This window comes from Stegodyphus dumicola, chromosome 5 (assembly GCF_044657685.1).
Source record: "Stegodyphus dumicola isolate Sdum_Otavi_A_Nest chromosome 5, ASM4465768v1".
In the NCBI taxonomy this organism is placed as follows: Eukaryota; Metazoa; Arthropoda; class Arachnida; order Araneae; family Eresidae; genus Stegodyphus; species Stegodyphus dumicola.
In genome coordinates, this window is record NC_140772.1 from 30,261,963 (window position 1) to 30,274,318 (window position 12,356).

The following is a 12,356-nucleotide window of genomic DNA, read 5'->3' on the forward strand; positions in this document are numbered from 1 at the left end:
CGCTGAATTTCAATCGTTATGTCTGTGATTTCAGAATTACCAGGAGAGGATTCCTCGAAATTGTATGAATTCATACTTACCAAATACCAAATTTCAAAGAAGTATCCATTTGATGGAGATATTGAGCTATTTCTAGAAATTAAATAGATACGAATCAGACATAAAGCCCTAAAACTCACTAAAGAAGGTATTCGAAAAACAACTTTGTCAAGATTAAGGGGACTCATACACCTTAAAACCTATAAGATGTTCGAATAGGTGACTGTTGCAAGAATTAGGATAACTTATTTATTTTAAAAGCAATTACTACCAACTTTTAACAGCTGACTACACAATATAGCTGCGTTCTGAAATAGCAATCAGAAAGTTTGTGTTGCCACAAATATTTTTATAATTTATTCGCTTTGTGACAAAATTTTTCGTCATGTTTCCAACTTGCGCACACAGTTTAAAACATTCTGTTTCATAATTTAATTCCATATTTAATATATAGCTTTTATAACATTTGGAAACTACTGTGAACCTAAAATTCTAAAAATTTCATGTTAAATTTTTATTTTATTTTGAGTTGAGTTTGTAAAATGTATTTTATTAAAAAAAATTGTAATGTTTTCGTCCATAAAATTTTTCAATATTAAAATATTCATCAGATTGTTGGTTCAGTTAGAAAATAGTGCCCATATAAAGAATTACATCAAATTTCAAGTGTGTACCATTAGCCATTTTTAAAATATCGTGCGCGCAAGGTGGAAACATGGCGAAATATTTTGTCACAAAGAGGATTAAATTACAAAAATATTTGTGGCAACACAAACTTTCTGGTTACTAGTTTCCAAAGCAGCTATATTATGTAGTCAGCTGTAAAAGGTTGGAAGTAATTGCTTTTAAAATAAATAAAATATCCGAACTCTTGCAACAGTCACATATTCGAAGATCATTAGGGGTTTAAGGTGTATGAGCCCCCTTAAAAGAGTAAAAGAAGTAAGAAATGTGGAAAATCGAGAGTCACAGGAAATAGTAAAAGTTCTGCAAAAAACAACCGGTGTAGCAATGATGATATCCCAGTCCTTTTATTGATAATCCTAGTAAAACCCAACAGTATTTGCGATGTAAAAGTAAATAGTTTATAAATAGTTTATGAAAGCGATGTGCAAGTAACAAGTAGTACATTTGCTAAGTATATAAAGCCTTGGACTAGCGAATTTTAACTTAACAAGGAAATAAACATAACAAGGAACATAACAAGGAATAACATAACAAGGAACATATTTAACATAACAAGGAACAATTTTAACATAACAAGGAAATGAAAACTGACGATAAAAAATTATTTCTGTGCTCGTACGGTTTTATTCTAGGCAGTTAATCTCCTTTTAACCTTTAACTACTGTGACTTAAATTGTCGCATAACTAACGTGAGCGGTCTCTCAGACCGCTTCTGCTAAAAACAAAATAAGATATTGTTTTACTTTTCTTATTTGAGTAAATGTTATTTAATTTCATATATTTAAATTTTTCATGAAGATATAAAGCAATTTTTATATTTAAATCAGCTCATTAGAATAAAATATATACTAGATAATAATTCCTTCGCTTACGTATCTTGATGGAAGTAAATTTTAAAATTCAACATTTTTATTTTACATTAAAATTTGCGATAAGAATGCTTTAATAAGAATATAGAAAATGAAGCTTTATTTTAAAAATTATAATTCGAGCTGCATTTTATATACTTTTTTTATATTTTATATGCATTTTGCATACTTTTCTACTGCATTGTAGACATATTGGTTCTTTGCATTCTATACATTTGTAAGCTGTTTTCCTTTTTTTTTTTTTTTTTTTTTTTTTTTGCTCGGTGGACAAACATAGCACGTTCTTTTCTTTATCTAATTTATCGTCTTCGATCGCAATGTTTCCTTCATCATCATTTATTCCGAAAAATCTTCTTATCATAAGTTTGAGTTCTTTGATGAAGTTATCCTTCGTTTTACATGAGACTACACCAACTGAATTGCCAGTGAAATCTTTTCGTTTCATTTTCGGAGCCAATGGGATAAGACTGAAATAATACGAATGCATTTCTTGCACATATAATCCAAGTTTCTGAAGAATATTGCTATAGGCCAACGTCGGGTTCTACGAGTAGTTGTATAGATTGAACGAAGAATAATATTGTGATTACGAGTTCGAACACCCTTGTTGGGCACTTGAATAGACTATTTGAATTTATTTTTTCCAATACAAAATCTCTTGCAGAAGGAAAACATGGATTTTCATTTTCATCGGCATATATTTCTGAATTTGTGTCGTGGTCGCTCTCAATAATTTCATCATGGGAACTTTCATCAGAGAACTCTAAATTAGACCAATTTCGAACTATTTATTAAAATTGGTCTTGGGTAAGATATATAGGACATTTCCTGCACGCATTTGAAGCAATTTCAAGAATATTTATAAAAAAGTGAAGTATGTAACAACAACGAAAAGTTACCGGCCGAAATTTGAATCGTATCTGCTGTGATCGGTCCCACAGACCGCTGAGTGGGGGGAAATTAAAAAAGAAATAAAGGAAGAAATAGAGCTAGCCAAACGCAACTTGGTATGTGACCTTGAACAACTGTTTTAGGAAGGTACTAAGAATGGCAATATCCATTAATTGTTCTAAGAGGTGGAAGCATTTAATGGAAAATGTCGCGCGGTCTGACAGACCGCTCACAGCAGTTAAAGGTTAAGATATCTTCAAAAACATATCTTCTTTTTACAACGTCCTTCAGTTAAGAACAAACACTTTTTTCAGGATATCCTCATTCAAGGCGAAAACGACTTTTTCTTCCTGTATGATTTGTTCATACAAGATAACTTTTGCTGTTCTTAAAAACGATACATATTTTTCACGTAATGCTTCGCAGATGTTAAGAGCTATAAGTCAATCTACAAAGAATAATGTTATTTATGCAAATTACTGCTAACTTCGAGTTTCTCGGTGTTCCTTTCGGTGATTATGTCATTACTTTGAAATTGTCGCCACAATCACATGTTTCCCCATAACTTAAGTCATGGGACGTCAATATGGAAGAGCAGGTCTGGGCATTTCTTCAGCAGAAAGCGTTCCCGAAGGCTCGCAGTGAAAACTATGAGAGAATAGAAAAGATGTAGATCAACGGCGGTGTAGATTTTTTTTTCCGCTCAAGAAAGAAACCGTATGACGACGTAATTGCTACGATAGGGAGCGAAAATTTATGAACAATATTTCAGGCGTGTTGGAAACAAAAAATATTCAAAAAGGGTGATTCCGGATGTTTGCATTTTCAAATTTTCTACACTTTTAGCTTTCTAAAAATACTATTCTTTAATCCGTATGAAAATTAGAAATGTAAAAAATCTAGTTTTAATTTGTCATCGAATGCTTTGATAAATGGGGATTTTCACATAAAAACTCGTTTTACTCCAAACGTGATTTTTTTGTACTCGATGTAACTTTTCTCAGGAAGTACTACTCACAGGTGTCTAACATTTCTATCTCTTATTTATTATGTTTCCTAATATTTATTGAAATGAGTTTTTTGTAATAAACTAAGAAAAAAAAAGTTTCAATGCATTCTTTTTATAATATAAATATTCATTTTCCTTACTTTGCACGTGACGCTGTCATTTCGTCTGTTTCTTATTTAAAATTTTCACAATGTTCTATGTCTTAAAATTAAAAATTAAAGTTAATGACCTAAAACCGGAATAGTATATTACAGTACAAGCGAAAAAATTGACAGTTTCACGCGTGTGTCGGATTTGTGCAATACTTAAAGGATCCCACAAAATTTTCGTAAATATTATGGGGTCCTGGGGTCGCGAAAAACTCTCAGTGATAAAAAGGAGTCGCAACTGAAAAAACTTTAATAAAACCCTTCTTTAGAGCAAATTTTCTGCTTTGTCACACGATGTGAAGCAGCTAATCCCCGCAGCAAGCACCCAATCCCTTATTCCAACTCCCCAAAACAATTGGCGGTTGATGACGATGAACATTCATCAACCGTCAGTTGATACTGATGCTTGATTGGTTGTTGAAAACGAGCAATTTCCAACTTTTTGCGAATGAAAGGAAAAAAAAAATCTTCCATTTTTTTTTCAACCGTAAAGCAGGTAGAAAAATCGTGTCAAGCAGTTTTTCGTCTGAAATAAATGGGTTGGTGGTACCAGCCTCGAGATTCTAGATGCCATTCTTCAAGATGGCAGGCATGACGTTCATACCTTTAGCATGTAATTTTTTCCCAAATGAGATGCAAAACACAATGATTTCACACAATGATTTTCCAACAACATTTCTCCACACAATGATTCCAACACAATCCAACACAATGATTGACCAACACATTCCAACACAATGATTTTCCAACAACATTTCTCGTAACTATTTGACTGTTTTTTTCAGACTGTAATATACCATTGTTTGTACATTTGAGATATCGCGCATCGCATCTTAGTTGCTTAATTTTCTATCTGTAGTATATGCGTAGATGAATATTTTAAGTTTGTTGGTAAATGATAACAATAGCTGGATGACTACAATAAAGGTGCACTTTAGGCGGCGATTGATACATATCTTTTTCCTGGACATACTTGATAGCTGAGCTAGCAAAAGACGTGCGTCCAGTGTCTCGTAATTGTAAGAGCATGTGAACATACTCATAGCATTTCAACGTATAATTAACAGAAGAGACCGAAAGATGACAGCAGTACAATGATAAGGGTGAGAAAAGCAAATATTATATTATTAACATTATATGAAGAATGTTTATTTAATTTCTTTATAGAGAGTTATTATGGTTATAGTTACATTTTATGTAGTTCAGTTGAAGTTTCAGGTTAATTGTAACTGAATAACAGATTTTACTTTTGTTTTTATCATATGCGCATCATATAAGAATCATATGACAGCGATTAGTTCTGAAATGACGTATTTAAGAAAGATTTATCATAAAAATATAACTGTTTGTCGGCACAGGAAGGAAAAATGACCAAATTGAAAAGGAAACTATAAGTGCTGTTAGAACTTAAACAAGGAATTATGTCTCACAAACAGGTACATAACCTGTTTGTGAGACATAATTCCTTGTTTATGTCTCACAAACAGGTTATGTACCTGTAATCAGGGGTCAACATTTAAATTATGTAATTTCTTTTAATTTCTCTCTCTTTAAAACCGGTAAAATTTATTTTAAAAGCATGCAATAACTTTTTATCCAGTAAAAAACATGATACGACAATTCAGCTAAGACAATTGAAACGCTCGTTTGCTTTACATTTGTTGACGCAAAGTTCACCTTCGAACCTTATCTCGTACTCAGGTATGCTTAGATATGCACCTTCATTTTATTTGGTTTAAGCGATAAGATAATGCATTTTGAAATTGTTTGTGGTGAAGCGGAACACGTCATGCATTAGTCAGTGAAAAGCTATACCAGAAGCGGAAAAATCTAATAATCACCTCCTTCAATTCTAAAGTAATAATTTCATTCAGTAGGTATCTAATGATCATTAATTGTCTTTTGTTTCCAAAGAACTGTTAATGACAGCTCTAAATTAAAATAAATCTCTCACTGATGTATACACTATTTGTTGCTGATACTTCTGTACTGATAAAACATAGGTTTATCAAGTTTAAGAGAAAATTATTAACACTTATTCTTATCCTGAACTCATTTTAATGTTAGTCACTTAAGAAATCAATAACAAAGGAACAACGAAAAGAATAAATTAATCTACCACGTAATTAACATAACTATAAAATGAATTATAAGCCAGATAAAGGTAAAAATGATCCGTTTCAGCGTCCATTTACTCAACAGTTTTCAAACATAGAGCCAAAGATGCGCCTAAGTTAATTACCAAAATCTGGAATAAAGGAATTACAAAAGGCTATAATTACAAGGTAGAACGTAAGGAGTGCAATACTTATAACTAAAGCAGTAGATTATTCCTTTCGTTTAAAAAATGAAGTAATTCAACAAATATGACGATAAACTAAGACGAGAAAGAGAAATATAACAAGCAATACTCTTTATTTTTGCTTTTCTTTTCCTTTGGTAGACGTCTGTCAGTTGAAAGCAAAGATTTTTTCTTAAATTAGGGAAAACACTTGTATTTTTTACACTCAAAAAATGAGAAATGCGCTTGTGAACCTTTCCGAAAACAAGGTGAAATTATTTTTGCAATGCAAAATATGTTTTTCCAATATGCTGCTGAAGATCAGGGGTCAACATTTTTTAAATATTTCTTGAATTCAGAGGATTGTATCAAATGTCCTTGGATGTAAATCACTATTCGAAGTCTGAATCGCTGAGGGGTTTGATGTTAGTAACCATTTCCAAACAGCAACCTGAACGTACTGTTACAGAGTTTCAGCTTCCCAAACGCCAGTTAGAGACTATATTTCGGGGTAAGAGTGCAGATGTACCAGATTTCACTTACTGATGGATGTTAAACTTTCATTTTTTTAGCTCTTAAAAGATATGGGCTGTATGAAGGATAGACTAAAGACTTCTAACTCTGTCTAATCATACACATCAAATAAAGAAAGCAATAAAGATATCTAAGTGAAGAATAAAGATTTATATATATATATATATATATATACATAGACAGAGAGAGAGAGAGAGAAAGAAACCGCCTCAAATACTTTTTATGTAAAGTTTATTTATGTGGCTTAAGTGTCTGTTTGTCGCCGATAGTTTATTGGTTGCCTGCGTAACTGTACTAGCCAATGGGGTCAGCTTGCCACGGCATTCAAATATTCCATATACACTGATACCATACATGCAGTTATCATTGTTTTAATTAAATTATCATTGTATTTAAGAACATTTAAATATTTTTAATTCATGCAATTGTTGCTTATTATGCATTTAACTATATTTACATATGAATTATCTTGAAACTTGCAAACGTTGAGAAATTCCAGGAGACGAAACCAACTAACGAGTTGTGCGTAGTACATCTCATCAGGTAGGTTTACCCAAACTCCTATGCTAAATATCCTTCCGCGTAAAGAGTTTAAAATCTTGCCCGATTTCATTCCGGCAGTGTGTTTTAAACTGAATTTTCAGCTGAACGCAAATTGAGCGTGTCAGGGGGAACGTGAACATTTGTTTGCATTAGCAATCACCTGTTTTTGAAATGATTTGCAACTGAACGCAATCATTTTAATTACAATTTATAATATCTATAACAGCGGTCATTTCGTATGACCCTCTTATTTGGTGGGCGTCTCATTCGGACAAGAGTTTTCAAACGGTGCCACACATTTTCGATAGGATTGAGGTCAGGACTGTTTCCTGGCCATGACAACAATTTAATGCTCTTTGTACGAAAACCACTCTTTCGATAATTTTTGGCCGTGTGGCAAGGAGCAGAATCCTGCTGAAAAATAAACGAAGCATTGTTGGGAAAGAGATCTCTGATGGAAGGTAGAAGTTTTGGTTCTAGAATAGTGTCAATGTATTTTCTGGCATTCGGTGTCCCATCGATGACATGAAGGCGACCAATACCATCTACTGACATGCGTGACCAAATCCTAACACTAACTGGGTTCTTCACAGTTGCTTGAATGCAGTCAAGATATAGCTCTTCTCCTATTCTACGTCTTACATATTTTCGCCCATCACTACCGAATAACGATATCTTAGTTTCATCACTCCATATAACTTGTGACCACTGATCATCTGTCCAATTAATGTGTTCTTTTGAACACTAAAGTCTTTTTTTTCGTTGCTGAAAATTAAGATAAGGCTTTTTTCGTGGAATTCTACCTCTCAGTCCAACATCTGTTAATCTTCTCCTGATTTTTCTTGAACTGACAGAAACACCAGCATCATTCAGATCACTTCTGATGGCCGCTGATGACATTTTTCTATCTTGGAGACATAGTCATTTTATTCTTCTGTCATCAATAGATGTGGTGCATCTTTTTCGGCCTTTTCCTTCTGTGTTTTTTATTGAATTTGTCTCCTGATATCGTAAACAAAACTTTCGAACTCCAGATGTAGTCACTGAACCACTCACCTGTCTTGCAATTTCAGCATAGGAAAGACCACTTTCTCGTAACACAATAATATTACATCTCTTTCTAGGTGTCCAGTCTACTCTTTTATTTGATGTCATTGCTTCTTGACTAAATCTTAAAAATTTTTACAAAAATTCCGACTTGTAATTGCAGTGTACAAGAAACAGGTCCTCCTTCTACAGAACAAAGCAAAATAATGAATTGTTTCAAGTGTAAACATGATGTCAGCTTCTACTGGCAGTTACTAACATTTGATTGGTTCTCAGAACAAGAACAGTGATTGGCCAGGAAAGCTAGACATTACAAACCACTTCATAACTGTGTTTTTCATTTATATTAAAGTACATATAACTTTTGTGTATTACAAATAATTGAATTTTGTGTTTTGTATTGAATTCAGTAATAAATTCGCTTTAAAATGATATATACAAGTTTGCATTTTGCGAAACGTAACAATTTCTATAAGTATACAAAGTTAAAAATATAAAAATTTCCAAAAGTGACCACAATTTTGGCCACCGCTGTATATGTAGAGGCAGGGAGAGAATAATTTTAGCTGATTCAACTAGTATAATTTAATAACACAGGTAAACACTATATGATTATATTACTGTATGTTTTGGAGATAATTATAATACAGAAGATTATTCCTTGTGAATGGCAATGATCGTTTCATTTGGTAACCTTTCTGAGGGGATTCTGGGCCCACCAGCAGCCGAGCGGTAAAGACGCTGAACACTGTTAGTTCGGTCCGAGGTTCGAATCCCGCGAACGGACTGGGTGCATGGGCAAAACGGCCATGTGTAAAGTGTATACGACTCAGTTTCCCTTAGAAAGTCCTCCACGAAGGCATCTCTCCCTTTAAGGCAGACAGCCCTTGTATGCTTTGATATAATTGAATAATCCTAATCCTGAGTGAGTTCCTTAAATATCGCTAAAGTTAACTTGCACACCCAGCTGAGGATCATTTATTAAGAATTTGTAAAAAGACATTATTTAAGAATTTTCAATGTTCCGAAATATATTGCTTTTAGATCACAATAAACTGATAATGTAAAATCTTTATTACTTTTAAGTTCCGCTTAAATAGATGTTATTCATGCAATTTTAAAATTACGGTTTTACTTGGTAAAATATACTTAACTTTAACTAGCTAATTCCTTTTTTCTTGAAAGATTGTAAAATTTACAACATATACTTAAATAACAATTTACAGCGTACGTAAAGAACAAGTTGTTACAATTCCCGAAAAGTTTTTTTTTTCCTTCGAAGAATGAAAACGACGATTCATTCCCACGCAATTTAAATTGCATGCAATAAGAAATTAATATTAAGTCTTTATAAATTACCTTCAACAATATATTTACATTTGCGCTAATAATTTTACAACATAGTATTTTAATAACAAAATCATAGGTGTTCTTAAACAGTTTAAATAGTCCATCATGCTAACTTCCTTATTCGTCGTACAAAATGGCTGTTACAAACTAGGACGATTAAAAAGAAAAATGGTGGACTTACCCATACTATGAAGTTTATAGTAAAAATGGTGTATTTCATTATAGCCGTGACTGGATCCGCCTGGGGCGCCATTTTCCGTCACAATTTATTCACTAAAATATAACGGAAATTTAACGATCTACACCCAAATAATGTGTACAGAAATTTTGAGCACCCAAAGTAGATTGAGGTAGTTTCATCAGAGTACCTTTTTGAGCTTTCTGATTGTTACGTTCGTTGTCAGAAACCTACTCCTTATCTGTAGAATAGTACGAAGTTCATTCTGGTGGAAAAATGTTCGCTCCTAAGCAACGCTGATTAGATGTACCTGACAGTTATCAGCGAATTACCTTTTAAAACTTATGGAAATGCGCTTTCAAAACTAAATTCCCTGAACACTGTCATCTATCGTATTCATAATAATTTTGTCTTTTTGTAAATGCATTGAGAGATTTGTGTTCAAGAATTTAGCATCATATGTTTGGCATTATTTAGCAAAGATTTTCTTCGAGAAGAAAAGGTAAGTACTTTACCTCGACTGAAGCTCATTATTCTTGAATTCAAATATCAATTAATTTCTTTCTCATTTTCTTCCAAACGTATTTTACACAAAATATTAAAATGATACTATCAGAGTAACCAATGATAATATTTTCGCACTAGATATAATATTTTTTATAAATTTTCAGTGCTTTTATACACATTACGTAACATTCTAGCATATTCTTTATTTCAAATAATGACAACAAAAATAGCATGAGAATTAATTATATGAATCTATCATTACAACAGATTTTATTGCATTATAATACATCACCGTATTGTTGTTTGAAAAAGCTGGTATTTAAGAAACTAGCTCAGCTACATTGCAAATTTCCTTAATTAAGACACATGGAGTATCGTGGTCTTAATTCCAATTTGGCACTATATAAAACATCAGCATGTTTTAAAAAACCCACTACTAGCTTTTCACAAATTTTTATTATTAATATTGTATTCTACGAGTTAGTGGGATTGGAGTGATTGACCACTACACTTGAAGAAGAATCGAAACACAATTTATTCGCCAGTATTTCACAGGATAGTTCCGAAGGTGAGTTACAGTTGCCGAAAACTGTGAAAAACGCGCTGAAACAATCAGCAACACAAACCTCAGACTGTCACTCTTCAACTTCATGTCAAAACACTAAAACAGCTGCCGACTCGGCCAATCGCTCTCGGAGCTCGACACACTCAAGATACTCTTTACAATAAAACTCACGATACACTGACGATAAACTGGGTGCTACTTTGGTAGACGGTTGCACGGATTTTGGCGAGTTTTTGGCAATTTTTCTTTTGGCGAGTAATACGACTTATGGTAAACCCATTGCTGGATAAGTTATTTATGGTAACCGATACTTTGTTGACATTTTATTTAAAAAATAATGCGTGTTATTATGCATAAATTCCGTGTTTTAAATATTATTTATGGCTTCTAAATATTAAAAATCAATTTAATTTTGCATTTTTATTTGAAATAAAAATTTTATTCTTTATCATATTTTATGAAATTTTATGCTGTGGATGATGTAGTCAGTGACGTCACTTTACTTTAAAAGTAATTGGTTTTAATATCTATAAATTTAATCTAATGTTTTAAACATTATTTATGGCTGTTAAATATTAAAATACAATTTAATTTTGCATTTCTTTTTTAAAATGATTTTATTATGTATGATTATTTAAATAATTTTAATTCTAGGCGTGATGTAATCAGCTCTCTGATTGGTTTTAGAATATTTGTGCATTAATGAGCTGTAATCAGCTCCCTGATAGGTTGCTGAAAATTTGTGCATTACCGCGCCATTTTAAAATTTAATTCATAATTCGAACTCCTTCAAAAATGTCTCCTTCAAAGATGAATGTTGTTTTTGATAAGTACCAAGAATTTTTGGTTTCGGAATCAAAAAAATTGTCCTTTGAGACTTTATTTTCGCCAGCCTGGCTTTCCTAATCAAAGATTTATTTATAAATTCTTACAAGGGTCAGAGGAAATTTATTTTAAATTTTTGAAGGAAACGTCGCTAATTGTTTCTTCAATGAAGTGCGAAAATGTAGATCACAAATGAAGACCGTTAGAAGAGCCGATTCTGAGACGGCCGTATATGATATTGTGGTCATGTTGGAAGAAATAACCGCTGTAACGGTAAGAAAATTATTAGACATTCCTCCTTTTTTACCAACAATAAACTAATTGCTGTCATTTTAGCTCTAGTGTACGAAGCGTTCTTATTTACTTATTTTAAAGTATTTAATTTAAGTAATATTTTAATTCTTTTAAACGTTGGTATGATGGTTTTCAATTCGATATTCAATTTACGTAATATTTTAATCCAATTAAACGTTGGCGCAATGTTTTTATAGTGGTATTTTTATTCTATTTCTATGCTATATGAAAGTAATAATTTAACCTTTCTTTAGTATTTTATATTCGTACTAAATGTATTTATTCTATATAATATATATATATTATATTCTATATAACGTATTTTAAAGTATTTAAATTTAATAATATTCTAATTCTTTTAAATGTTGGATGATGTTTTTTATTTCGATATTCAATTTCAGTAATATCTTAATCTAATTAAACGTTGGCACAATGTTTTTATAGCGGTGTTTTTATTCTCTTCTTTGCTATATGAAAGTAATAATAACCTTACTTTAGTATTTTATACTCATAGTAAATGTATTTATTTACACTTGCCTGCCATCTTAAAAAACGACATTTTCAACAAAAAAATTAATCCATTATTTC

The 12,356-nt window shown here is 32.0% G+C and overlaps 2 protein-coding genes across 4 annotated transcripts in view; one reads left to right on the forward strand and one right to left on the reverse strand.

Annotated features, from left to right (window-relative positions):
- LOC118187406 (CD9 antigen-like) overlaps positions 1 to 9,796 on the reverse strand; it is a 54,606-nt gene extending 44,810 nt beyond the window's left edge. Inside the window, exon 1 of the mRNA XM_085816543.1 lies at positions 9,581 to 9,796. Coding sequence (XP_085672669.1) covers positions 9,581 to 9,652 — 72 coding nt within the window. The 5' untranslated portion in view covers positions 9,653 to 9,796. The remainder of the gene's footprint in view (positions 1 to 9,580) is intronic.
- A 108-nt stretch (positions 9,797 to 9,904) lies between these two features.
- LOC118203396 (uncharacterized) overlaps positions 9,905 to 12,356 on the forward strand; it is a 74,823-nt gene continuing 72,371 nt past the window's right edge. For all 3 annotated transcript variants that reach the window (XM_085816541.1, XM_085816540.1, XM_085816542.1), the window contains exon 1: positions 9,905 to 10,079. The gene's annotated coding sequence lies outside the window, so the exon portion shown is untranslated. The remainder of the gene's footprint in view (positions 10,080 to 12,356) is intronic.